Below are 24,834 nucleotides of genomic sequence, written 5' to 3'. Positions count from 1 at the left end.
TCAAGGGATGTTATGTATGCCGATGATTTGGTAATAGCTGCTCATTCAGAGGAGGAGTTGGAGACGCTGCTGCTGAGACTGGAGCGTGTGTGTCGATGTCTGTGTGTGTGCAAGTCGATGTGTGTGTGTGTTTTTTTTGCCCGGGCAACGCCGGGTACTTCTCGCTAGTAAACATATAAAGTTTTAGAGAATTAAATGAGGGTCACAAGACATCTGGTCCACCCTGCACAATTTTACCAATATTTTGCACTCCTATCGTGTTTGTGCATTGTTTGTTGTTGTAAAGTTCTGACCGAGCCCTACCGGACATCTGTGAAAAAGAGCTTTGCAGCTCATCGGATTCCTCCACTATGAACACAGATTTTGATTCTGATTCAATTGACGCAAGCGTTGGGCATAGCACCCCTGTCACGTGACAGCGTGGCTGCCCCACAAGACACCGCCCATGGCGTGACACGTGACCTCCGCGGGGGGGAAGGGGTGGAGGGGGTGAAGGGGGTATCGTCACTTCCGGGAGGCGGTGGTGGCGGTGGTCACGTGGCGCTCGCGGTGAGTGGCGAGGTGGCTGTGGTGGTGGCGGCCTTGGTGGTCGTGGCGGCGCTGAGTTGTCTCACGCCGGGCTCACGCCGTGGTGACGAACTGAGACCCACACCCCCCTTACGGTGGCGGTTCCGTGCGTCCATGACTGTCCCGGCACCCCCCCTCACCTCCGCGCTGGGCCAACTCTGCCTAACCTGAGCAGCGCGGGGGAGACAAAGGCGGTCGGGGGTAGCACCCTCCAACACCCCCGTGGGAGCACAGGGGGTGGGGGTGCTCCAGGTTAATGGTGGGGTGGCTACAGCGGTCGTGAGCCTGCGGTGTAACATCACGTCTCTGTGGCGGGCCCATTCTGAACGAGGTGTTGGGCAGTCGATTTATGGGGGGGGGGGCGGCGCCTCGGGGTCGGTCGAGCGCTGGGACGGAGTCGGTGGTTGCCTGGGGTTGCTCGGCCCAACGCGTTCCTCAGTTGAATCGCATTATTTGTAGTGGAGGAATCTGATGAGCTATAAAGTTCCCGTTCACAGGTGGCCAGGAGGGGCGGTCAGAACGTAACACCAACAAACAATACAACAACAAATACAATAATACAACAACAATACAACTACAACAAAATACAACAAACAATACAACAACAACAAACAATACAACAACACGATAGGACATTGTACGGGGTGGTCCAGTTGTCTCGGGACCCTCATTTAATTAAAAAAAACGAATATATATTTTTAAAGAGTAAGGTGTATTTAAAACAAATTAATATGCAAATGAGACAAATGTTCGTGGGGTCGATTATTGTTGCCGCGATACCGTGATCACGACACCCACCAGTCACATGACCCCACGTGACCCTCTCCCTTTGTTGACCTCGCGGGCACCGCGCTGGGGGTCAACTTCGCGTGCGAGTGGAGGTCGACGCGCACCTCGAGCAGCCTCGTGCGCCCCCCATTCGCAACCTCACAACCAAAGACAAAGATCCCCCGTGTAGCTTTAACGGACTGTCGGGGCCAAGTGCTGTTAGCGAGCGCCTATGAAGGTCGGCACGGCGCACGAGGGAGGGGGGTGGCCAGCCCCTCGTGGCGATGTTTACACACCGCACCAGGGACGCATTTGAGGCGGAGTCGACCTCGAGGAGGCCCAGGACCGGTTCTAATAAAAGGCACCATTGTTGGCCGGATGGCCGCGCGCTACCCGCTACACCACCTCACAGCAGCCACACGCCGGTCTGCAGCTGTGCTGTAGAATGTTAACGATTGTTGTCAAACCTTGAACCCCGACAGAGCCATGCAGGGGATGCTGCGCTCCCTGGAAGTTGCGTGCAGGCGAACTTCCAGTCCCCCCTCGCCGTCTCATTCATTTCCCTCGCAGCTGAAGTGACCCGAGCAGAGTTGATGCCTCGCGTGCAGCATCTAATTAGTGCAGCTGCACATCACCGACTTGTCTAATTAATGCAGCTGCCTCTAACTGATTTGTCTAATTAGTGCAGCTGCACCACACTGACTTGTCTAATTAGTGCAGCTGCCTCTAACTGACTTGTCTAATTAGTGCAGCTGACTATAACTGACTTGTCTAATTAGTGCAGCTGCCTCTAACTGACTTGTCTAATTAGTGCAGCTGCACCTCACTGACGTGTCTAATTAGTGCAGCTGCACCTCACTGACTTGTCTTATTAGTGCAGCTGCCACTCACTGACTTGTCTAATTCGTGCAGCTGCACTCACTGACTTGTCTAATTAGTGCAGCTGCACTCACTGACTTGTCTAATTAATGCAGCTGCCTCTAACTGACTTGTCTAATTAGTGCAGTTGCACTCACTGACTTGTCTAATTAGTGCAGCTGCCTCTAACTGACTTGTCTAATTAGTGCAGCTGCACTCACTGACTTGTCTAATTAGTGCAGCTGCCTCTAACTGACTTGTCTAATTAGTGCAGCTGCACTCACTGACTTGTCTAATTAGTGCAGCTGCACCTCACTGACTTGTCTAATTAGTGCAGCTGCACTCACTGACATGTCTAATTCGTGCAGCTGCACTCACTGACTTGTCTAATTAGTGCAGCTGCACTCACTGACTTGTCTAATTAGTGCAGCTGCACTCACTGACTTGTCTAATTAATGCAGCTGCCTCTAACTGACTTGTCTAATTAGTGCAGCTGCACTCACTGACTTGTCTAATTAGTGCAGCTGCACTCACTGACTTGTCTAATTAGTGCAGCTGCCTCTAACTGACTTGTCTAATTAGTGCAGCTGCACTCACTGACTTGTCTAATTAGTGCAGCTGCATCTCACTGACTTGTCTAATTAGTGCAGCTGCACTCACTGACTTGTCTAATTAGTGCAGCTGCACCTTACTCATAGGGCTGTGCCTGTGTGTCTCGAGAGACAATTCTTTCACGCCTTACGTGGTCAGCTGTAGGTTTTGCAGCGCCTAGAATGACTTAGTAGGCCAATCCTTGAGTGGCAATTCTTGCCACAGCAATTGCAAATGAATGTGGTGGCAGCTCCAGAGGTATTTATTGCTTTTTCTTTACGTCGCTCCCTCTTGGTCTGCCAAGCAGTGTGTATTTTCTCCTCGCCTCTCCTGAAGCCTGTTTTCACAGCCTGCTGCCAGCTGAGTCGGTCACCGACAGTTTTCTCCCAGTCGTCTGGGTTGATGTCGCAGCTCTTCATGTCCCGTTTACAGACATTTTTGAAGCGCAGGACTGGGCGACCAGTGGCCCGTATGCCTGATGTCAGCTCGCCGTACAAGACATCCTTGGGTATCCTGCCATCCTGCATGCGGCGCACGTGTCCAAGCCATCTCAGGCTGGCCCCTGTGCTGGATTTAAGGGGGGCAGTTCTCCTGATGTTTGGACCAAAGGCTGTCTTGATGCCTTCATACATGGCACGGATATTGCCAGTGTCAGAGGCGAGTTGGATCCTACTGCTGAGGTTCAGCCAGTAGTTGTTGGCGCAGCGTCTGGCGGTCGTTTGAGCTGCACTGGTGGGTAGCTTTCAGAGCCCTTAAAGATCCTGTACTTGGGACTTGCTTGTATTTCAGGAGCGCCATGCGCTTGGCTTGGAGGATGGGTTCCAATATAGCCAGGTGTTCCTCAAACCAGTCTGTGTTCTGCCTTGTCTGCTTGTCGAAGTTATTGATGGCTGCATTGAAGATGGCGTTTCTGATGTACGCCCACTTTGTCTCCACGCTTCCATCTGGTGTGTCGTGTAGGGACTGCTCAAGGCTGTGTTGGAATGATTGAGTGAGCTCTGGGAGGGAGGTATTGGCAGAGGTGATGCGTAGGTAGCGCTTTTGTTTGAGGTGGTGTATCTTTTTGGGGCGTAGTCTGACCTTGCTGGATACCAGCAAGTGATCGGTGTCTCACAGACTGCACTGTGGTAGCTGCGTGTGATGAGTACTGAGTTGAGGAGGGCTCGTTGGGTGATGACGAGGTCCAGTTGGTGCCAATTAAGAGACCTTGGATGTCTCCATGATACTTTATGGCATGGTTTTGTGAGAAAGAATGAGTTTGTGATACAGAGATTGTGGTATGAACAAAGCTCCAGTAGTCTTTGGCCACTGGCATTCATCTTTCCGATGCCGTGATAGCCAAGGCATGCGGGCCACACGTCGTGGTCAGCCCCAACCCTTGCATTGAAGTCTCCCAACAGAAACGTGCTCAGAGCTGGGGATTTTGCTACTAATATTGTGAAGCTCTTCATAGAACTGGTCATGAATCTCCGGAGGTGAATAGAGTGTTAGGTGGCCGAGGAGTGTCCTCTCCCCATTTTTGCACCTCTTGTTGGGGCAAAGCCCGGGAAGGTTATTCTGGAAATCCTGGGTTTGCCCATGCGTCAGGATCCCCCCATCAGCCCTGCTGGTGAGGTCCAAACGAGTGCGTAGCACGACGTTTGGTGCCAGTTTGGCTGCAGGGGCTGCCGGGAATGTGCCGCTGTGCGTCACAAAACCGCCTGAGGGGCCCCACTCCTGATTTCCTGTTGGGGTTTACTCCCTTAGCCATTGACTCTCCCGAGACGCTCACGAGGCAGTGAGAAAACCGCGTAACCCTGGGAGGGGCCCTTACCAGGTACTGACAGCCGGGCCAGCTGTGCCTGGGACTCGCGCAAGGCAGGGTCATCACCCCCTGAGGTAGTTTATCACAAACTACCCGCTCCCACGCCTTACTGACTTGCCTAATTAGTGCAGGTGCTCCTCACTGACTTGCCAATTAGTACAGGCAGCGAACAAGAGCGATATGTTAAGCACATGCCTAGTGGCCTGCTGGGTTTATGAAGCGGGTACCGTAAAAGTGTCTCACATCCTACGGAGCAAATTCTCTCACCGCTCGAGGAAAGTTGATGGCTCCTGAGTGTGCACGAGGAGAACTGAGGTGGCCAGGTTGCCCCTCGACATGGACGGAGGCGATCGCGCCCAGAACCTTTCCCAGCAACAACATTTGCCAGGGACTTATCTATCTTATCCAGACAATCTGGGTCTTCTGTCAGACTTTGCATCAGAGTAATCTTGGGTTTCTATAGAGGTGTAGGGGTGTTAGAGAGAGAGCCCGTTATGCATGGCAGCCTATGGTAAACAAACACAGTAGGCGGGGCTACATGTGTGCACAAGCAGGTGCCCTCTGCGACGTCCGCGCCAGACACCCTGGGGGGTCGATTCGGTCGTTATGATCCCCCGGGGCCCCACCCCTCAGGGAGGGGTTGGGTATAAAAGGGGAATGTATCGAAGGGCTCGGGAGTGATGTTGAGCTAAAGAAGAGGAGGCGGAAGACGTCTGAGATAGAGCCCTGGACTCCCCCTGGTACGCCGTCCTTATCAGGACCGCGCAGGCTCGAGCCAGTGGCGTGGTACCAGAGCCAGAGCCAGTGCTGGTCTGGACTCTGGGTACCGGGCCCGACTGACCAGTGTCGGGCCAAGATAGCCTCCCCTAGCCCATTAGTGGAGGACTCAGAGGCAGGCTAGGGTTAGCTAGAGAGGTGTGTCCTCAGATAGACGGGTGAGGGGGCCGATACCCCCTCAAATGTGTATGTCACAACATTGGTGTTAAATAAACAAGTGTGCCTCCAACTCCGGTGTGAACGAGTCGTGAGCGTTACTACATCTGGCGTCAGAAGTGAAACAAAGTACGAACATGGATACACGCCGGACGACTAGAGTCGGGGTACCAGAGGCAGAAGACACCACTGCAGTCGGAGGGCCCGAGACGGCTGAAGATGCCATCGACCTGCCGGGGCTGGGCGCATCCACGCCACAGCAGCTGGAGGAAGGGGAGCCGTCGATGGAGGGGCTGAGGGAGGCGCACGCGAAGCTGACCGAGCTGCTGTACGCCGCAGCCGCCATGCTCGACACCATCACGCAGCTGGGGGCTGCGGGACCGCCACGGGGCAACGGCAGCCGACGATCACAGCGCCTTCCCGCCATTTCCACGGAGCAACATTTTGAAACTCCCGCCATCGCTGCAGCTGCTGTTGAGGGCGTGGCCGCTCTAAGCATCGCGTCCAACGGCGGGAGTACAGTACCTGCCGCGTCACCACCAACGGGCGGAACGTCACCACGGGTGCGACCGGCGATGCCATCGCTGGTTCGTGCCGACGCTGAGTTGAGTGAGGCGGACGAGGGAGTGCGTTCTTCCTCTGCAGCCGCTGCCTTACATCAGCGGCTTCCTCCACTCAAGGAATTTGTGGGCGAGGATGGCGACTGGGGCGGCTTCCAGCGGCGCTTCCTCGCTCACCAGGAGATGGCACAGTGGACAGACGCCGAGGCTCTCCGCGCGCTGCCAGCACTTCTCGACAGCGACGCCCTCGCCACTCTAACATCGGCTTCGAAGGAGAGGCGCTCCACGCTGCGGAAGGCGATGCAGGTGCTGTCGGCGGTATATGGTCCACCATCGGACTGTCGCCAACTCTTTTACGATCGCCAGCGGGGGACGAAGGAGTCGCCCCTGGCGTACCGCACAAGCCTCCTGGCACTGGCGAAGGAGGCCTTTCCACGAATGGATGACGAGGGTGTCGACGCCATGGTGACAGAGAAGATACTTTTGCTGGCGGACGACTTAGACATCGTCATTGTCGCACAGGACGATGCAGAGATGTGCTCCCTCCAAGCGGCCCGTCTTCTCCACGCAAACCTGTCCTCTCAACGACGGAAGGCCAGCAAGGCGGCGAGCGGGCGTGCCGTCGCTGCAGCCACCCTCCCGGCGGAAGAGGTTTGCGCCATCGACCATCAACGGCAGCATGGAGCGGGAGTACGGGAGGACCGGGCCGGTTCAAGCCGTCTACAACATCCATCGTCGTCACCAGCGCTTCCACGCTGTTACAACTGCGGCATCCGGGGCCACGTCGCCTCGGGGTGCCGCTCTCCTGGGCAGCGCAGGACGACACCTCAACGGGACGCCGGCCCTCGTCACAAGCTCCACCATCATAATCCGGCGAGTCGCGGCACCCCTCACGTTTGGCCCACGCACACGCCCGTCGCACACTTAAACACCGCAGCGAAGGGGGGGCCAATATCGCGTACCATGGCACCAACACGCACCGCTCTGGGTACTCAGATTGAACCCAGCCAGTGGTCCGTGTTGGCCCATCGGGTTGTAGCTGCGTCGTCAGGGTCGTCGGCCGTTGTGGGTCACATCGATGGGGTCGAGGTGCGCATCCTGGTCGATACAGGAGCATCGGCGACCATTATTTCGGAGTTGATTTATAACATTCTCCCTGCCCAAAGCCGTCCTTTGATGCCTGTTAACGTGCCATTCTTTGCTGCTAACGGGGGTTCACTTGGCATCATCGGACAAATTCGAGCCCAAATTTGTGTCGGGGATATTAAATTATCTGGGCCGATTTTTGTTTCCTCCTCGCTGGCGGTTCCGTGCCTGCTGGGGACGGATTTCCTGGCCAAAATGCCGATTAGGATATTAATCGACCAGGGATGCATTGAGCTCCCATCGGGCCGACGCATGGCGTTTTTGCCATCCCCCGCTACGAGCCGGACGGCGTTCGCGACGGTGCCGGCGTTCGTAGATAGAACGGTGCGCGTTCCTCCGGGGGCGCAAATGTTAATTCCTTTGAGACTTCGGCGGCCCTTCGCTAAGGGCATTGGGGCTCAAGGGGTTTTGCTGGGACCGTCTAGGGCCGGGGTCAGTGGACCTAATTTACTCCCGGCCCAGACCATAGTGAGAGGGGATGGAGAACCCTTCATCGCGGTCCTCAATGTGGGCTCGCAGACGGTGGTGGTCCCACAGGGGACCGTGCTTGCTCACGCAACGCCGGTGCCCTGTGAGGAACCCGTCGCGAGTCATGTCGGCGCTGCCCCTGCACCGCGACCACATTCAGACAGCGATGAAGGGTGGCTCGAGGCGCTTTGCGCGGGATCGACGGACCTGTCAAATTTAGAGCGCCAACGTCTTAAGACACTACTGAGGGAATTTTCCGACGTTTTCAGTCGGGATAAATACGATTTGGGCTGCACTCATCTGCTGCGTCACCATATTGATACGGGTGACAGCGCGCCAATACGCCTAAATCCTTTTCGGTTGAGTCCCGCCGAAAAGGACCATGTCAAATCGGCTGTTGATGACATGCTAGCCGCCGACATAATTTCTCCCTCCAACAGCCCTTGGGGAGCGCCGATCGTCCTGGTTAAGAAGCAGGACGGTTCGTTGCGGTTTTGCGTTGACTTTCGGCGCCTTAATAAAATTACGGTTGCCGACGCATACCCGCTCCCACGGATGGACGAATCGCTTGACGCCTTGGCGGGAGCGCGATTCTTCTCCACATTGGACTTACTTTCGGGATTCTGGCAGCTTCCTCTGGACGATGATTCAAAGCCTAAAACTGCTTTCCGTACTCCGCACGGCCTGTTTCAATTCAACCGGTTGCCGATGGGCTTACACTCAGCGCCGGCAACTTTCCAGCGGTTGATGGAATTGGTTTTGGCTGGATTGCAATGGGAGTCGTGCCTGATTTATTTGGATGACGTCATTGTCTTTGGCAAAACTTTTGAGGAACATCTCCAGAGGTTGCGGGCGGTTTTCCTAAAGATGCGGGCTGCTAATTTGAAATTTAAGCCCCAAAAATGCCATTTGTTACGCGAGTCGGTGCGTTATTTGGGGCACATCGTGGGGCGCTCAGGTATTTCTACCGATCCCGCCAAAACGCAGTGTGTAAGCTCCTGGCCGACTCCCACCTCAGTGGGAGAGGTTAGGAGTTTTATTGGGTTTGCGTCGTATTATAGACGCTTCGTCGCTAATTTTGCGACTATCGCCAAACCCCTACATGCTTTAACATCTAAAGGGGTTCGGTTTTGCTGGGGTCAGGAGGAGGAGGCTGCTTTTTGCTCCCTTCGGGATGCTTTGGTAAACGCTCCTCCCCTGATTTACCCTGATTTTTCAAAACCGTTCTTGCTCGACACCGATGCGAGCAACACGGGTATTGGGGGCGTGCTCTCCCAGGTGGTTGACGGCGTGGAACATGTGGTTGCGTACGGCAGTTGGGTGTTGTCTCCAGCGGAGCAACGATATTGTGTCACCCGTAGGGAACTGTTGGCAATTGTCCATTTCATCCAACAGTATCGCCCATATCTGTACGGTCGGCGTTTCACCGTCCGCACAGATCATGCGGCACTGCAGTACGCCCTGAGGGTTCAACAGCCATCGGGACAATTGTCCCGATGGTTGGAGGTCCTCCAGGATTACGATTTCCAAACCACATACCGTAAGGGCGTTCGCCACACCAACGCGGACGCTCTGTCACGCTTGCCAACCGCCTCCGAGTGTGCATGCCTCCTGGGGTCTGGACGTTGCAGGCCTCCAGGGGACACATCGCTACCTGTCTTGGCGGCCGCCAACGACGACGATGCAGTGGTTCCTAATTCGATCGAACAACAGGGCAAAGATTCCCTGTTGGGGTTGCCCGTCATTGAATGGGGGCGCCTCCAGATGGAGGATGTCTCCCTCCTCGGGTGGCGACGTCGCGTTGGCGGTGCGGCGGGGGGAAAAAGAGGTGGTTCCGACGCATGGGAAATGTGCCAAGGTCTGCTGATGCATTGGGACGGGAAGTCACGCCGACATCGGCTGGTGGTCCCTACTGGGTTGCGGGGTAGGGTGGTATGGGCCGCTCATGAGCGCCTCCTACACCTGGGGACCCAAAAGACTCTCGCCTTGTTGCAACTTGATTTTTATTGGCCTGGCATGACGAGGGATGTTGGGGATTTGTTGGGATCATGCCCTCAATGTGCACAACGCAAACCGCCGGCACGGGAGTCTAACCCGCCTTTGCAATCGATCAAAGTGTCCAGGATAAACGAGCTGGTCGCTCTGGACATTTTGGGACCATTCCCCGCCACCCCCAGGGGGAATAGATATTTGTTGACTGGTGTCGAGTATTTTACACGCTGGCCTATGGCCTGGCCTCTGGCCAACCAGTCGGCAGCAGCCATCGTGGAGGCCTTTGTTCAGGGTTATGTCCTGGACAAAGGTGCTCCGGAGAGGTTGCTGACCGACCAGGGCAGAAATTTTTCCGGTAAACTACTCAGACAAGTCTGCGATCTCCTGGGCACAAAGAAAATTCGGACCTCCCCATATCACCCACAAACTGACGGGATGGTCGAACGTTTGCATCGCACCATCTCGTCCATGTTATCACAACAAGTTTCGGACTCGCAAACGGATTGGGACCTACAAATTCAGGGGGTCTTGGCGGCGTACCGGATGGCACCCCATGCAGCTACGGGGTTTTCTCCCTTTTACCTCATGTACGGCCGAGAACCAGACCCGCCTGTTCGTGCCCAGTTGCGGATCCCCGTGCCGCAGGGAAAAACTAATCTGGCTGACCATGTTAAATTTAATCTGGACAAATTGACCGAGGCACGGGATGCTGCAATGCAAAACTCTGACCTCCGTCAGAAGGCGAATGAGCGCCTCAGATTGAGTCGAGCGCACATACTGCAGTGGAAGCCGGGGGACAAGGCATGGTTGCACTGCCCCCAGGTGCCACTGGCAACCTCCTCTAAACTGGTGCGGCCGTGGCGGGGCCCTGTGGAAGTGGTGGAGGTGTTACGTCCGCAGTGCGTGCGCATAAAGTGGGGGAAGCGGAGATGGTTCGTGCACCCCTCTAGGTTGAAACCCTTCGCAGCGGTACACAATCCCACTTCACACGCGCGTGGCCAAACGTGTGGGGGGTCGGCCGACTCGCTGGGTCCGTCTCCGTCGCTCTCACCTAATGCCTTGCCGGCTGTGCCACCTTCAGGAGCATCGGGAGTGACGGGCTCACGCCCGATCACCCCTCCTGCGGATACCGAGGGTCACGCGGAGTCGGATGAATGCTCACCCCAAGACGGACAGTCGCCACCTGATGGTCCGCCACGCGGGGTTACCCCGTGCGAGGGGCCCGCTGCAAGGACGCGCGCTAAAATGCGCAAACTGTTGTGAGGCCGGAAAATGTGTACATAGCTGTTGTGTTTATTGGGTGTTGTGTGGGTGGTGTGTTCCCCGCTCCTCGGATGTACATATGTTGGGTTCACCGTGTGTTGTGTGTGCGTGGTGGGTTCCCTGCTGATTGTATATAGGCTGTTTTTTTTTACGGAATTCGTATTTATTCGGGGGGGGGTGCGTCGGGTTGTTTCTCATCTTGTTGTTGCGTTCTTGTTCTGGTTCCTGTTATTGTTCAAAAATAGTGAGGCACACGCGCGGTCAGGGGGTGAAGGCACCTTTATTGTCAAATTTTTGTATGTTGGCAGCCGGGACGGCTGCATGCTATGCGGGGGGGAGTGATGTAGGGGTGTTAGAGAGAGAGCCCGTTATGCATGGCAGCCTATGGTAAACAAACACAGTAGGCGGGGCTACATGTGTGCACAAGCAGGTGCCCTCTGCGACGTCCGCGCCAGACACCCTGGGGGGTCGATTCGGTCGTTATGATCCCCCGGGGCCCCACCCCTCAGGGAGGGGTTGGGTATAAAAGGGGAATGTATCGAAGGGCTCGGGAGTGATGTTGAGCTAAAGAAGAGGAGGCGGAAGACGTCTGAGATAGAGCCCTGGACTCCCCCTGGTACGCCGTCCTTATCAGGACCGCGCAGGCTCGAGCCAGTGGCGTGGTACCAGAGCCAGAGCCAGTGCTGGTCTGGACTCTGGGTACCGGGCCCGACTGACCAGTGTCGGGCCAAGATAGCCTCCCCTAGCCCATTAGTGGAGGACTCAGAGGCAGGCTAGGGTTAGCTAGAGAGGTGTGTCCTCAGATAGACGGGTGAGGGGGCCGATACCCCCTCAAATGTGTATGTCACAACATTGGTGTTAAATAAACAAGTGTGCCTCCAACTCCGGTGTGAACGAGTCGTGAGCGTTACTACAGAGGCTAAGAATTAATCTTGAGTTCGGTGTTAGAGCACTGTGTGGCATACTGTAGACGTTCTTTGTAAGAAATCGTAGGTTAACGATGAATGATGTTTCCAATAAATGTGTCGTTGTGGTCTCTCATACAATAAATGCACAATCTAATTTTAAAGGTCTTAGTCGAGTAGACCAGGGCTTTCCCAGTCTAGCAACAGGCTTCATTGTTCACTGCAGGATAATTGGATATTGGTAAATGCACTGTCACTCAGGATCTGATCCAATCTGAGTGTTTATAAATTTCGATATCTAAGCTGCTTCAGCTGCATCATGACATACTTGCCTTACATTGGTCTTTGCATGCGGTGTCCCGGTGAACTGATGTTTCCACGCTGCAGGTCGGTGAGGTGGTCCGGCGTTGCTTGCCATGGCTATGCTTGAAGTCTCCATCAATCCCAGAGAAGACTTCTCCGGGTGGCTGTCCGCCCACGGCGTGAGCGCACGCGCCGTCGAGGCCGTGGACGCGGAGCTCGGCGTCGCCGACTATGAATCCTTCCTGGCCTGCGCCGAGCAGCCGCAGATCCGTGCTGAGTTCCTCTCTGCCGCCAAGCAGAGGCTGCCTTTCGCTTTCTACGCCGCAGTGCGCAGAGCCACAGAAGCGCTGCTTACCAAGCGACAGGAGAGAAGCGGCAGGTTTTCCCTGCTGCCCGGGTCTCACTCCGGCCCCCCGCTGCAGCCTTTTCTCAGTGGATTGTTGGAAGCCATCGTTCTTATGCTCAGCACCCTGAGCCAGGAGCTGCAGCAGTCGGCGGAGAGGTTCAGCTGTCTGGAGCCTGCGCTCTACATGGACACGCTGGAGGACCCGGATGCTGGAGTCTGCTCAAACGCAGGTGATGGAGGGACTGTGGAATTTACTGTTTAGTTGAATACATCGTGTTGCAGAGTTGAATGTGTACAGTATTTGTTGACGTTTGCAGATATTCACAATCGTGCCATACCATAAGTTAATGTGATGTCATTGGAAGCGTTTGTTCAAAACGGTTTGATGGTCTGCCTGCAAAAAATGATTTGTTGATGATCGGTGTTTGGAATACCACCTTTATGGTGTACACAATCACACGTTTCGACTTCAATCTGATGCACTCTAATCATGCATGAAATATGCTGGGTCTCTTTCGTGGTGTCTCATTGAAACAAGCTGAGGAATATGAGACTTTGGCCGATCCGTGCATGACGGAAGATTCTCAAGATGCGCACGAGGAGAACATGGAGGCGCTGCTGGAGCCAGGTAAATATCGAAGTGACATGGGTGTGTTTCTTTGTTTTTTTTGTAATCATAACATCTGTAGAATGTTTGAAGCTGTAGTTCTTGGGTGGAATTCGTGATGACTTGCACAGCCACTCTCTTCCGATACATGGCATGAGTCATGATCAGCACTCGGTAACCATGGAGAGTAAATGTCCGATTACGGTCAGTTCTGGTGCCAGAACATCATTTGTTTGATTGTTAAAATTAGGCCGAACACGAATACTAAAAAATAGATTAGTATTTTGCGAAATTCAAAAGTGAAGAGAAAATATAATGGTAAGCGTTGATGCTGAATTGTGTTAAAAATATGAATTTAACGGCCTTAGGGGTGCAAGAATGCATCGATTCGTCTGCGTATTGACCGTTAAGGCCCACGATACACACCAAGTCACACGTAATCACAAACGTGTTTTTAATTTGTACAAACTACATCCGGATTATATGTGCATGTTACTTTAATGCTAATCAAGTGAAAGAACTACAAATGAGACACAAACAGATAATACAATGGATGGTAAAAGTAGCTGATCGAATGGTGACAAGATGTTAACTACCTCACCTGGCATACAAGAGTACATGGGTTCAATCCCGACCCTGACACCTACTATATGTTTGGAGTTTGCATGTTCTCCCCATGGTCGGATGGCTTTTTCTCCACATTTAGAATCAACATGCATTTAGAGAATTCGGCTGCTATAAATTTCTACATGATAAGCCATTTTGTTGAGCTATCATTTGTGGCCAGTTTGCTTCTGAAAAAATTAACCCGTAAAAACAAAGTTTTTCACTATAAATTCTTTATATGCGTGGCGGCTAGAGTCCTCTCGTCCTCTGGCTTGAGATGGCTGCCACCTATGGGTCAGATGATTGCCTGCCACCATTAAGCAATTGGTAATTAAATAAAATTTATTTTTTCCTAAAAGTGTAAAATTTTGGAAAAAAAATTTCAAGAAAATAAATTGTCATGCACAACGAGTCTGTGTGCAAAATGTCAGCTCGATTGGATCACGGGAAGTGGGTTAAAAAACGACCGAAAGATTTGCACGGTCGTAAGCGCGCAAGCAAGTGAACTTAATATAAAGGATTTAAAAAGAGAAACATAGCAGCTTAGTGGTAAATAAAAGATAATAGTTTATATAGTTTAGACTTGCTTGAGTGGAGAATCGTGACTCGTTTAACTCCGAGTATTAATCGTGCAGAACTCTGTGAATGATTCAAATGTTGCTGCGCATACCAATGAATAATTTCTCGTTTCAGGCCCCACGAGGATTTTTGTGAAAAAAGACGACAGCTTGCCCAGGGGAATGGCCTCGCCTCGAGAGAAGGCCCCAGGTCCCGCAAGGCTGTCGCCGGCGCTGGAGGTCACTCTTGGAGACATTAAAACACCCGAAACGTTGGTGGAGGTAAAAGTCGAAAAAGATGACATCTCAAGAGACGATTCGTTTGGAGGGTCCCCAATAGGTATGGTGTCGCATGCTTTAATTGTTTTGTGTAAATATTTATCGACAACGTTTCATTGCCTGCATGTCGGAGTCTACCTCACGACCGGGTGATTAACCGGTCATTTGCCTCAGCAGTAGATTGAGCGGCTATGAGGTCAAATCCTGGTTGTGGGTTCACTCGGCTCCATTCCTTCACTGTAGCAAGATGTTAACTACCTAACCTGGTATACAGGAGGTCCTGGATTCAATCCTGACGTCGAGGGACGGAAGCTCACCTTGTATTGTCACGTCAACCATTCGCTTGTCTTCCATTCAAGCGATTATTAGAACTTCCTGAACACCGTAACATGGGGTTGCTGAAGCGTATATGTTACTTGTGCAAAAATCTAATATATTGGACGTGGCGTGTATTAAACCACCCGAGTCATGTGCTAGCTGTTGTTTTGAGCAGCAATATATGAACACGCATTGTTAGTCTTGTGTTGAACATTTGTCGGTGACAGCCTTGTCACATCCGCCTATCTATATGCATGCAAACGGACTTTGCAATGTTGCAGCATTCATGTGAATGGAGTCGTTTGCCTTATTGTTTTACTTCTAAAAATATTTTCCCAAGCCTGCTGCTTCTATGCTGTTGTGCAGTGTGGGTACAAGTTTTATGATTATTCCACTTGTATACCCAAGTGGAATAATTATCAATGCTCTTTTTCAGGACAGCTTCTTAAGTTTTACAGCAGGGGGCGACAATTGCCGTGTGATTTCCTCATTCAGTAATTTGCTGGTAGTTATTAAAATTTGGGGACATTTTCATAATGCCACCGGTGCAACGCGCTACTCCTCTTCAATTGACATCTCGGGATCTTTAACGTCCACTACAAAGCAGATGGCGCCAAGCATTTGATGGTTTCTACACACGGCAGAATGAACAAGAGCGGCCTGCCGGGTTGGAACTGCGAACCTCTGCCGTGTCACCACCCCACTAGATCCGGCTAGTGCCGTGTTGCTGGCGTATCCACAATCCCTTACGTTTCCCACTCCTTCCTTGTTCTTGGCTGTGCCCTGCATTATCTCGCCTACAGGGAAAATGTTCGTAGTTGATGCAAACGTTTGTAGGTGACGTGGGGGTAGACGTGGCGCGCCGATCGTTTTGGACAATGCGTGGGCAATGCATCCGATCCCCTGGGTTCATTTCCTGCACTTGTACTCTCTCAATGTTGCTCCCTTCTACGCTGGCCAACTCGCCCCGCGTTCCCATTGCCTTGACGCTGGCCACGGTGCTCCTCGGAGGCATGCAGCAGGTGCTTGCCTCCGTGGATGAGCCAAGTCTCTTTTTGGTTCCGCTGCGAGAAATGCACTTATGTTTGTTGAACTTCTTTTGTACCGTTACATAGCCAACCGTGCTAATCGGAGGTGCGGGAAAATTGTCCCTTCCACGCTGTGAAAGTATGGACCGAAGTAAAATAACGTGCTAGTTATCGCCAAGAGGGAAGTGGACTTTGGAGCACCAGGTCTGACTTGCCGATGCCGATGAGCACCACCGTGTGCTGGGTTGAGCGGCTGATGCGGTGCCCATTGCTTTACCGCTTGCTGCACGGTCGCCCGAGTGGCTATTGGGTTCGTTACCCAGAGTAGTTTGTTTTGTGGAAGTGCTGCGAGGCTTCTTCTAATCGGCCCGTGATGGCAAGGAAATGGTACCGCTATCTATCGCAGATGAAATGTTTGATGCCGTGGCCCAATGTGGAGATCTAAACGATGGCGAAGAACACGACAACCCAGAGCGTCGTGCGTGGAACCTCGACGCAGAAGCAGGTGTCATCATACACGTTGGTGAGTCGGTGATTTCCTGTGTTTGTTGTAAAGATTTTGTGTGGAATTTTCACAATGAAAACTTTTTAATAAATGTGAGCAAGGTTTTAAGAGGTATAAATAAATGAATTTATAATCTTCAAAAACTAAATAACAAAAGTAATTTTCTGCTGTAGGCTTAGGTGGGATCCATGAAAGCTATATCGGAACCAGATCTTATTGGGTATACAGAGTTCTAAAACTATAAATTTTTAAAACTAAACTTTTTTAATATTACCAGGTAAGGCCCACTGAGCTATATAGTTATTTTTCAGAAGCGACCAGGCCACCAATGATAGTTCAACGATGTGGTTTACAATTCAGTCTGCCTCAGCAGCAGACCATGCTTTCCCACCTGATGATGGATACTTGTGTTGCGCCCGAAACGTCGTGATTTATTTTATTTTATACCTACGTGACTTGACAGAAAGAACCAAAGAGTATGGCTTACAATTATGTGAAAATGTATTGCAGCCAAATACTCTAAATGCATGTTTCTAAATGTGGGGGGAAAAATCCACACGACCAAGAGGAGAGAGATATATGCAAACTCCAAATTTACAACAGGCGTCAGATTTGCGATTGAACCCACGACCTGTATACCAGGCGAGGAAGTTAACATCTCGCCACGACAACTCCAGAGTAGGAGCATTTTCACAGTATCGTGACTCAACGTGTACCGTGGTACAGGGAATATAAACGTACATAAACACGTAGGAATACGTAGACATTGTACACTCACGTGTGTGTTGCATACAGCCAGAATGACCGTCGTCAGGGTGTCTGTAGAGGTCGATACTGCTGTACAATAAAGTTACATTTTTATATCGTTCCGTCATTGATGCAAATCGCATATCAAGGCTGTAGTAATTGTAGCGCTGCACAGTTTTAGAGGACCAGAAAGGCAGCCGGCACCGGCCCTACCAACAATTTCCCAAGCTCTGTGGTCCTATATTGGGATGTTTATCCACTCCATTAATACGTGTTTATATGCTAACTAGCGGTATGTACCCGGCGTTGCTCGGGCGAAAAAGGCAGACACACACATGGACTTACACACAGACATTGACCCACACACATAGAAACACATTGACTTAGAGATACACACATATATGGTTAAACCCAGGATGGATCGTTAGCAGGCCAGCCTAAATGTTTCTAACCGGCGAAGATGTTCCATTAGGGCGGTGCACGTTTTGCAAGCGTAGAGAAGGGAGGGAATTACCGTGGCCGAGAAGACCTAAAGCTTCGTGCGGAGTAAGAGACCAGGTATCTTCCACACAGTGTAACGCAACCGATGAAAAGATAATGGCGCTCGACTGATTTGGAGTGAGACCTCTGCTGTTAAACCGGAGCCACTCATAAGCACACTGGGCAGGTATGGGAATCTCGGCAATCTCTCCACAACTGCCGCATCACCAATTGTGAGTTGTGGGGGTGGATTGTTCGATGGTACAAAATACCCAGGCAGGTGCTTAGTTTTGGTGGGGCTGATGGTAAGGCCCCACCTCTTAGTGGCAAGCTCCAAGTTCAGCAGCAGTGCCTCCAACTCCTCTTCTGAGTGAGCAGCAATGACCAGAGAATCGGCATACCTAACATGGTTGAGCAATAGGGAGTCATCCCTTGACCGCACCCGGGCATTGATCAGCCTCCCATTGTTTCTGTACCACATGGTAATTCCTCAGGTACAGCCATTGAAGGCTTGACGAACTACGTGGTCAAAAGATATGTTAAATAATGAGGGAGCCAGAGGACATCCCTGTCACACCCCAAGGTGTACAGGGAATGGCTCTGACTCCTAGGCAGGTAGTTTTACCCGTGTCCGTTCACCATCATGAAGATCTTTGATGATCATGAGCAGCTGGTCAGGGACTCCGAAATCATGAAGAACAACCCAGAGGCCACGCCTACTGATGGTATCATAGGCCTTGAGCAGGTCAATAAAGCACATTCAGTCACACGCACACATGGACCTACAGACACGCAAATAAATGGACTTACACTGACTGACATGGAGCCACGCACACAAAGCGACTAACACAGATGCCCATGGACTGACACACACAGACATATCGACTCACACACACAAACACATGGACTTACACACACACATATGGACTCACACACGCATAGACATGCACTTTAGATACACACACATGGAGTTACACACATATATCGACGTACACACATACAGCGACTCACAAACACACACATCGACTCACACACAGACATACGTGGACTGACACACACAATGACGTAAACACACATGTACTTACACACATACATATCGACTAAGACACACACACATGGACTTACACACACACATACATAGACTGACACACACATTGCCCTACACACACATAGACATATGGACTGTGACACACAGACATCTACTTTAGATACACACACATGGATTAACACACACACATCGACTGACACACAGACACACAAACGCACATTGACTTGCACGCACATCGACTCATACACACGGATTCACTTAGACACACACACAGCGACTGATACGCGCACAAATGGACTGACACACACACACACACAAACACTTGTACGTACGCACACATGGGGCGTTGTCCATTTGAAAAAGACAGACACACACATGGACTTACACACAGACATGGAGCCACACACATAGAAACCCATCGACTCACATGCACACAAACATTATCATTGTAATATTTGTAAACTTATTTGTTTAATAATAGTAAACAATAAACCTTCAGTTCTTAGCGAAAGATGCAATTAAATTGTACTTGACATTGGCGTGCTGACGCGCCGTCCCGTGCAGAGCCCGCGGCCTCGCCTAGATTGGCAAGCCGGAGGAGGTGAGACATTGCCAGGCTGCGGGCTGGGCCGCTACTCCCGCCCCCCCCCACCATCCCCGCGCCCTCGCCAGAATAATACTATGTATGCGCTTTAATAATTTAAATTAATATCTAAGGACTTTATAGCAGTGACTGCACGCATTGGGGTGGGGTGGGGAAGAGGACATCACACTGTGAAGAGAAATGGGCAGCGTGATTTGTATATTTATTCCATGTTAAACACGTAAAATAAAATGTCCCCGTGAGCTGGAGCGAACGCGCTTCACTTGGCAGGGTCCGCCCCCCCCCCACGCAATTGTCGTGAGTTGGTACAGTCGATGTCGCGCAATGAGTAAATAATTAAAATAAGAATGGCACTAATTCGTTAATTAAACGACTTTTAAATTTACGGACGTGAAAACGGAATAGCCTATTCCCACCACGGGGCTTAGGGCGTGCCGGCTGCCAAATTATTTCGGTCTTAAACCCCACCGTCCGAGAGCCAAATCCCCCGCAAGCGCGCGGAGACTTTTATATATAAGATTTATAAATATATATACATTTTTTCTTCAGATTTTGATGGAGTGTTCATTATGATTTTATTTAGATTGAAGTTTACTCATTTACGAAATCCTCTATCTTTATTATCACATGCTGTATTCTTCCATTCCGTGTGGTTTCTACAGTGCGTGTACACAAACTTGTCTTTTTTTTTTTACCAGATGACATCAAATCCAAAGAGGCTCGTTCGATGTCGATGAACGTGGAGTCCGCTGTGACGCGGTGCGGAGCGCCGGAGGAGCCTTGCGGCAACACGGGCTGCTCGGCGTCATCACTCGGGCATGACGACGCTATTTCGTGGAGTGTGCGGAAAGATTCACGGCAGAGTCTCCGCGGCCAGGAACAGTCTCGCTGCGTTGGCGCCTCGCTGCCCCGAGCGTGCGAGAGCGGCGGGCAGCACGCCCCTAGTGCCCACATCGCCAATGCCACTACCGCCACAGCGCAGCCTCTACAGCAGCACCATGCAGGTGTGCACAGCCCCCGCACGCTCGCAGCCTTGCGCTGTAGTCGCAAGCAGCAAGCGCTGTGCAAGTGCCTCTCGCTTTGACGTGGCATTGGCAGCTCCCTGTATGTATTTATGTTGAACTTTTTTTGTACACCGCACATAGCCAACCGTGCTAATTGGAGGTGCGGGGGGAGGACAACAAACTAGATGTAAAAAGCAGTTCTATCGAAATTAGTTTTCAATCTAGATAATTTAAGTTCATGGCTCCATTGGCTTCCTAATATCGGAAGGAAGAGCGTTTGAAAGCTCGCGATGCAGTGACCATCTTTGTTCGATGGTTAGCCAAAAGCTGCTGCGATGATAGTTTATTCCTTGACGAGATCAGCTCGGTATTGTGGTTCATTTGTGGCACGTGCTTTGTGTGTAATGAGTGCGACCTCATAATGTATTCGTTCGGCAACCATGCATAAGACAGCGTGTTAGCCTGGTGCGTAAAGGAATAGGAAACGGGCACTGTCCGTGTGGCCTCGCCCCTCGGATATTTGACCACAGGCACTGCCTCTCCGCAAGCACCAGAGGGAAGGAGTGCGGGGAGGAGGGTAAGGTCCTGTATTGTGTCAGGAGTGTAGGGTGTGTGGGTTCCTGCAGCGGCACACAGATTACATTTCAAAGGGTGTAGAGGGGATCCTGGCGTACTGAAGCCTACGCCCCCCCTAACAGCCCGCAGTAATTACTGTGCATGCTTAACCTAATGGCTATTGGGACGTTTCTAGACATATATTCATGCTTGTGCGGTCGTTGCGTCGGTCAGTTTAGTCTCGGCAGTTTTTTCGATGATTTTAATTTGTGTTGTGGAGTTAGAGGTCTAGTTTTACTGTTATCACTTTTATTATGATTTATTTTTTTCCCCCAGCCAATGTGTTATGTATGTGTAATGAGTCCACCAGCCAAAGTTGGGGGAGCCACACTGTTCTTTATTTTCCACGAGCTCACGCCACACATGTCCTCCTCACTCCGATCCCCACCGAGAGGCGCCACCGATAGCCCTGCCTCTTCCGGTGACGTCACCCCTCTCTTTCTGCGACGTTCTCTTTTGTTCTCGCCCCGCCTTCTCTCTCCTTTCCCTCGTGACGTCATCCTCACACGGGAACCTCGGATCACGTATTTGTACTCTGTATGTATGCTGAACTTCTTTCGCACCGTACGTAGTCAACCATGATAATCGGAGGTGGGGGGGAAGGCCAACAAACTAAACACATAAGATCCTTTAAATCCGTTTCACCTTTCATTTGTAACGGGTTTTGGAGACACTTGTAGAGGTAACTTCTTTATTACAATACAACACTCCAACAGTACTCCAACAGTCCAACACTCCAACTCTCCAACACTCCTGATACTCTGTTACAGCCTAGGTACACAGCCTAGGTACACAGCCTAGATACACAGCCTAGATACTCTACTCTGGCTACGCTCTGGAACTCGCCCTCACAAGGTCGTAGAGTCGGGAGTTCCAGAGGGTCACCACTGGCTCTCACATCTTCCCAGGGTCCTCCGATGGCTGGTCTTGGGCCTTGGGTCTTGAGCTACGACTGGCCCTGATCGTCCAGGGAGCTCCGCTTTTATGCCCAGTCCCCAACGAGGGGTGGGGCCGTGTGCGCCCCCAGATATCCCACAGAGCACACACAGCCCCCCCTTTGGCGGCGCCAAGGGGATTAAGCGCCTGGGAACTCAACGCCTGACGCCAAGAGGCTTAAGTGTCTGACCCGCCTGGGGTCCCAGAGCCCCCAGCAGCCCCTCCCTTCTTATGTCACTACACATTTTTTGATTAAGGGTCTTGAGATGCAGTTGCACCTCCGATTTGCATGGTTGGCTATGTACAGTGCGAAACAAGTTCAACATACAAACATACTTACGTACTCTACAAAAATTTAAATGTTATTGTATGAAGCGCTAAGACACAGATTTTCTGTTGTGTTTTTTTATAGAACCCAGAAGGGAGGATGGTAAGAGGAAAACGTGCACCATCGCTGGAATATACCAACAGAATGTAGCACTGTTAAACTGTTTCAGAAATGGCAGGATCGCTACGAATGACAGTGCAGCGCCTCTCGCCGACAGGGAAGCCAGCGTGATCAGACCGCACTTCCAAACAGATGCAGAAATCATCGACGCCAGAAGTCTAAACATGAACTCTGCAAGTGGAAGTGCCATACAAAATTGCGTTAAGCGCTTAAAAGTAACCGCCCCCTATATTCAAAACACATGCAGAGAAGCGGGGGAGAAGCCCTACCAGTGCAAGGTGTGTGGCCAGAAGTTCAGGGACCTGCAGTACTTTCGGAAGCACGAGCGGATCCACGCAGGAGAGGTGCTGTTTGCGTGCGAGCAGTGTGGGAAGGTGTTCCTACAGTCGTTCGACTTGATCCGGCACAAGCGCATTCACACCGGCGAGAAGCCCTTTGCATGTGCGGAGTGCGGCATGGCTTTCCGGCTCAAGCACCACCTTGTGGGCCATCAGCAAAGACACACACGTGACAAAGATAGAATCTTAGCCCATGCCAATTTGGAAAGCCTACCTCCAAGCAGTGTCATCCACACAGCTGACATTTAAACCACCAGGTAGAGAATCGAATCTGTCTGCCATTGTACCTGTCTGCCATTCATTAAGTAAACACATGTTGCTGTGGCCATGGCAATGTGGAGAGTGACACTTGATCTTCCTGTGTTACTGGTAATCACACATCTATTAATGGACATACAGAAACCTGGCAGGTGCAGCAGTTTGTTTATTTGAAGAGTTTTAGATAATGAGGGTTTGTGTCTTCATGTCTCTTGTAAGTGTCATGTATAAAAGGCTCGACAACAAGTCTTTCTTTCGTATGGTGTTTGAAAAGCAACTAGCAAAACAACTGTTGAAGTCTGGTCATCCGTTCAATGGCTTGAAGAGTTGCTTCATATACAACGCCCTTATGCCTCTGCGTTGGTATTGGAATGGTCACCCTCATTCTCCACGTGTTTCCTGTAGCACGATACCATGCATGTTGTTGGTCTTCAAGCATCTTGGAGAGGAAGTCACTTCAACGTTTAGTTGTACAATTCTCAGTGATGCGATTGCTATGTTGGCTCGGCCCTCACAGCGGTCATTTGTGATGTTGCCGGTGCTTTTATAACCGGGAGGACGATGAGTGTCATTCGTTTGCCAATTTGACATTTGTTTTCGCACACAACAAAGGTGTCGACCACGTTAATCAGGGAGACGCACAGTGTTGCTTTTATTTGAAACGTAACACTTGTACGGTATACACACTGGCCTGCTAGATCAGTGGTAATAGTGAGTAGGCAGCCCTTTAAACAGCTGGGGGGGTCAGATCCCTGACGGCTGCTGATGTCGCTGCGGCAGTTGAGGGCCTTCATAGCGGCAAAGCTGCTGGTGTGGACGAGATTTGCCCTGAGTTGTTGGAAGCGCTGGGCAGTGTAGGAGTGTCGTGGTTAACACGCCTCTTCAATGTTGTATGGAAGGCAGGTACTGTACTTCTGGATTGACAAACTGGTGTCGTGGTTACCATTTTTTTTTTAAAAGAGGACCAGAGGGTGTGCTCCAACTACAGAGGAATCGCACTCCTCACCGTCCCGGGTCAAGTTTATGCCAGAGTGCTAGAGAGGAGGTGCCTGGTAAGGATGCCTCCTGATAGACTGCCCCTGGAACTCTACCAGGAACGTCCCACTGGGCGAATACCCCGGGGCTACCCCAGGACACGCTGGCGGGACTATGTCGCTCAGCTGGCCTGGGGACGCCTGGGAATTCCCCAAGAAGAACTTGAGTCACCAGGGAAAAGGAGGTCTAGACCGCCCTACTCAGCATGCATGCTGCTGCCGCGACCCTCACCAGGACAAGCGGACTGAGGAACGAACGAAGTGTGTGGGCAGAAACCGTTTCACAGCAACGCGTTTCGTCCCGTGCCCAAGCGACTGCGCGTATGGTGATCAACTGTTGGGTCAGCGTGCACAGTTGATTGCGCGTCTTGTCATCCATCCATAAGCAATTCCTGACCATGGCAGTTCGAACACACAAGGCTGCTGCCACCGGAATTTTGACTGAAAAGCGTTTTGTCTATTTTGCATTTGTTTTCAATAATTTATGTTTTCTTGTCTAGTTTTTATTTATCAAGCATAAACCATTTCGGACTTTCCATAAAGTGTTTCCAGTTTCCCTAACCAGTGTTTATGTTGAAGTCTGTGTGATAACCATGTCGAATGTTGTGAAATTTACCTACGTATGTATGTATGTTGAACTTCTTTCGCATCACACGTAGCCAACTGTGCTAATCGGAGGTGCTTATGATGGACACACGTGCTATATCCAGTTGTTTTTTAGAAAGTTTGGATATTGTAAAATCTCATACATAGAAGAAAACTATTCTGGGTATTGATGTGAAGCAACGATTTAACTCTTCGGTTCTTTCGGTAAAGTCACGTAGAAAGAAAAAATCATAGATTAAATAATAGCATACGACGTTTCGATTGCAACACAAGCAATCATCAGGTACAAATGAAAGAGAAAACAAAACCTAG

At 51.2% G+C, this 24,834-nt stretch overlaps 2 protein-coding genes across 4 annotated transcripts; both read left to right on the top strand.

Annotated features, from left to right (window-relative positions):
* Positions 1 to 517: 517 nt before the first annotated feature.
* LOC144936963 (uncharacterized) lies at positions 518 to 24,496 on the top strand. 3 transcript variants are annotated; one of them, XM_078864217.1, is made up of 7 exons: positions 518 to 549; positions 12,243 to 12,734; positions 13,043 to 13,132; positions 14,411 to 14,614; positions 16,306 to 16,422; positions 19,982 to 20,287; positions 22,251 to 24,496. In XM_078864217.1, the coding sequence occupies exons 2-7, from the start codon at positions 12,272 to 12,274 to the stop codon at positions 22,871 to 22,873; spliced, it is 1,803 nt and encodes a 600-aa protein (XP_078720343.1). In that variant the 5' UTR covers positions 518 to 549; positions 12,243 to 12,271; the 3' UTR covers positions 22,874 to 24,496. The 3 variants fall into 3 exon arrangements, 2 of the variants coding, with proteins under 2 accessions (XP_078720343.1, XP_078720344.1); XR_013637530.1 differs by lacking the exon at positions 22,251 to 24,496 and having other exon boundaries at positions 14,411 to 14,556; positions 19,982 to 20,120; XM_078864218.1 differs by lacking the exons at positions 19,982 to 20,287; positions 22,251 to 24,496 and having other exon boundaries at positions 14,411 to 14,556; positions 16,306 to 16,705.
* Positions 5,659 to 11,280, top strand: LOC144936709 (uncharacterized). The gene is made up of 2 exons (XM_078863844.1): positions 5,659 to 6,954; positions 10,769 to 11,280. The coding sequence occupies exons 1-2, from the start codon at positions 5,659 to 5,661 to the stop codon at positions 10,781 to 10,783; spliced, it is 1,311 nt and encodes a 436-aa protein (XP_078719970.1). The 3' UTR covers positions 10,784 to 11,280.
* Positions 24,497 to 24,834: the final 338 nt, after the last annotated feature.

The sequence above is a fragment of the Lampetra fluviatilis genome, chromosome 17 (assembly GCF_964198595.1).
Source record: "Lampetra fluviatilis chromosome 17, kcLamFluv1.1, whole genome shotgun sequence".
In the NCBI taxonomy this organism is placed as follows: domain Eukaryota; kingdom Metazoa; phylum Chordata; class Hyperoartia; order Petromyzontiformes; family Petromyzontidae; genus Lampetra; species Lampetra fluviatilis.
Note: the sequence above shows the minus strand (reverse complement) of the source record. Positions and strands in the feature narration are given on the sequence as shown.